This window comes from Pinus tabuliformis, chromosome 9, assembly GCF_031772625.1.
Source record: "Pinus tabuliformis cultivar Carrire ecotype Pingquan chromosome 9, CPIR1, whole genome shotgun sequence".
Classification (NCBI taxonomy): Eukaryota; Viridiplantae; Streptophyta; class Pinopsida; order Pinales; family Pinaceae; genus Pinus; species Pinus tabuliformis.
Window position 1 is genome coordinate 526,641,624 of NC_142307.1, and position 2,785 is coordinate 526,644,408.

At 33.9% G+C, this 2,785-nt stretch overlaps 1 protein-coding gene across 1 annotated transcript; it reads left to right on the forward strand.

Annotated features, from left to right (window-relative positions):
- Positions 1-809: 809 nt before the first annotated feature.
- LOC149149536 (uncharacterized) lies at positions 810-1,738 on the forward strand. The gene has a single exon (XM_089439412.1). It carries the CDS (start codon positions 963-965, stop codon positions 1,458-1,460), a length of 498 nt encoding a protein of 165 aa, XP_089295538.1. The 5' UTR covers positions 810-962; the 3' UTR covers positions 1,461-1,738.
- The last annotated feature ends 1,047 nt before the right edge of the window (positions 1,739-2,785 follow it).

Consider the following 2,785-nt stretch of genomic DNA (forward strand, 5'->3'; position numbering starts at 1 on the left):
TACTTAAACGGTCTTTCTAGGCACGTTTTGAAAGTTGTCATGAGTTAAAGTCAACCCTTTAATGTAGTTTGTCGTAAGAGGCTAAACCTTTCCCAAGAAATAAGGATGTAACCCATTATTAAAAGAAGTGTGAGTTAAAATTAAAAAAATTGCCGTAATTTAATTTTAGGTTTGATAGAGATTTTTAGAAATTTGAGTTTAAATTATTTAATTTGTATCGAATGTTCTAGAGTTCTAGAGTTTTCAAAGTACTAAATTTATTTATACATTCAAAAATATATTTTAAACAATAAAAAATTCTTAAAATTGTATTGCCAAATTCCACTAAAAACTATTTCAACTACAACTTAAATTGTAAAAAAAAACTACCCAAAAATTACCGCAAATAAAAAAACTTATTAGTAAAATGTTGATGTCATCAACCTTTTAATCATGTGAATATATCTGATCTCGTGCCGGAAAGTTTCGAAGACTTTTTGACCATAAAAAAGTGCTATAGTTGGCCATTTACCCATAGTTTTTAAAAAATATATTTTGGAATTTTTAAATTGGAAATATCTTCACAACGAGTGAATCAGAAATTGACACGTTGTGCAACGTGCGGTCAACACACGCCCACCGTTTTCTGTTCACAAACGTCGGGTTGAAGAGATGAGGTGTGATCATATGCGCGGTCCACAAACCGCCATACCGACACCACCGTCACAGTGACCAGTCGTTGAACAAACTTTCCTTCACGTGTGCCCTCGTCCTTTCTTGTTTTATTGTGATACCCAATTCGCTTTTGCAATTTGCCCTCGCCAATCCCAATTCCCCACCTGTTTATATAACCCTCCATTTCTATAATAATCCCTCAATCTGCAAGTTGTTGAACAGTTTACAGGCAATCAGATCTGGTAGCAAAGCGTGGGGTTTTTTTTAATAAGCCAGAGCGATTCGAACAGGCGACCTCTGCCAGGCAAATGTCTGGTGTTGGGCTTAGGAAGCCAGAAAAAATGGCCGCGAGCCGCAGTGGTGGCGATGCTGTTGAATTTGAGCAAGAAAGGCCTTTTGAATCGATGGAGAGACACTACCACGATGCGGCCGAGGCCGGGATTCGACCCTTGGTCTCTGAGACCGAACGGCCGCAGCCTCTTAGCCGATTGCAGAAGCGGGCGCCGGCTAAACTGCAGTTGAAAAGGCTGTCCCCGGAATCGATGGGGTTATCTTGCAGGAGCCCAATTCCTTTGTTATCTCCGCTAGTGCTGTCGCCTTCGCAAGGAGGAGATGTTGACAGGTTGTTATTTGATGAAGAGACTGAAAGGCAAAACCCTGAAGAAGAAGAAGAAGAAAGCGTAGGTAGTGCTGTGATTCCGGCCGATGGTTGGCGGCACCCCGCGGCGCCATTTTTTGCCGAGAGGGTTTACTCGTTCTCTCATTGTTTTTCTGAATTGTGTATTGAAGACCGTTGTTGGTCGTGATTCAGTTCCCCATGGATGGGCCGCTGTTGTTACAGAGTAACTTTTTCAAATTCAAATACTGTTTGTTAGACCCTAAATCAGGGCTAGTTATTTGTCCCCAAGGGCTCAAAGCTCAAATCAATCAGCTGTAACATCTGGTTCGAGTTCCCCATGGATGGGCCGCTGTTGTTACAGAGTAACTTTTTTAAATTCAATTACTGTTTGTTAGACCCTAAATCAGGGCTAGCTTATTTGTCCCCAGGGGCTCAAATCAATGTTACTTCTCTTCGTGTATTTTATTTCTTTACTGTAATAACACATTCGATGTTACTTCTGGTTGGTTAATCCAATCTTAATTTTAATTAAGAGAACATATTTGCAAGTAAAAGGGATTTTCCGGTATTGAATATGTTTCTAAAAATGTTTCTGCTTAAGTTAAGAGTTTGTTTTTGTTTGTGTATTAATCATTTAAGAGCAAGATGTATTTGGCAAAAGTCTGCTCCTTAGCGAATAATTATAAATGGTGCGATTTTCTATATTTTCTCACTCTATAAAAACAAAAACAATAGAATAAATTTATGAAATTGTAACACCACTGGTATAAATTTATTGGTATAAATTTATTAGTTAATATTGGTATAAATTTATTAGTTAATATATGAACTCAATTTAATGAATTGATAAAACTGTAACACCACTGGTATAAATTTATTAGTTAATATATGAACTCAATTTAATGAATTGATAAAACTGTAACACCACTGGTATAAATTAACAATAGAATAAATTTATGAAATTGTAACACCACTGGTATTATGAATTTATTGGTATAAATTTATTAGTTAATATATGGTATAAATTTATTAGTTAATATATGAACAGGTTCACATAAAAAACGATTGATAAAACTGTAACACCACTGGGTTGTGTTACAAATTTATTGGTTAAAATATTATGAACAGGTTAACACAATTATTATAAAACTGTAACACCACTGGTATAAATTTATTGGTTAAAATATTATGAACAGGTTAACACAATTATTATTAGGCCCCTAAACTTTTTATATTAATATTAACCAATTAAAAATTAATTTATATTAATATTAACAAATTAAAAATTAATTTATTGGTTAAAATATTATGAACAGGTTAACACAATTATTATTAGGAAACTCCCTGGACTATATTTAAACAATAAAGTAATATTTAACCAATTAAAAATAGTAAACTTTTTATATTAATATTAACCAATTAAAAATAGTAAACTTTTTATACTTTTGTCCAAATGCACTCTACAACCCTGACTACATTTAAACAATAAAGTAATATTTAACCAATTAAAAA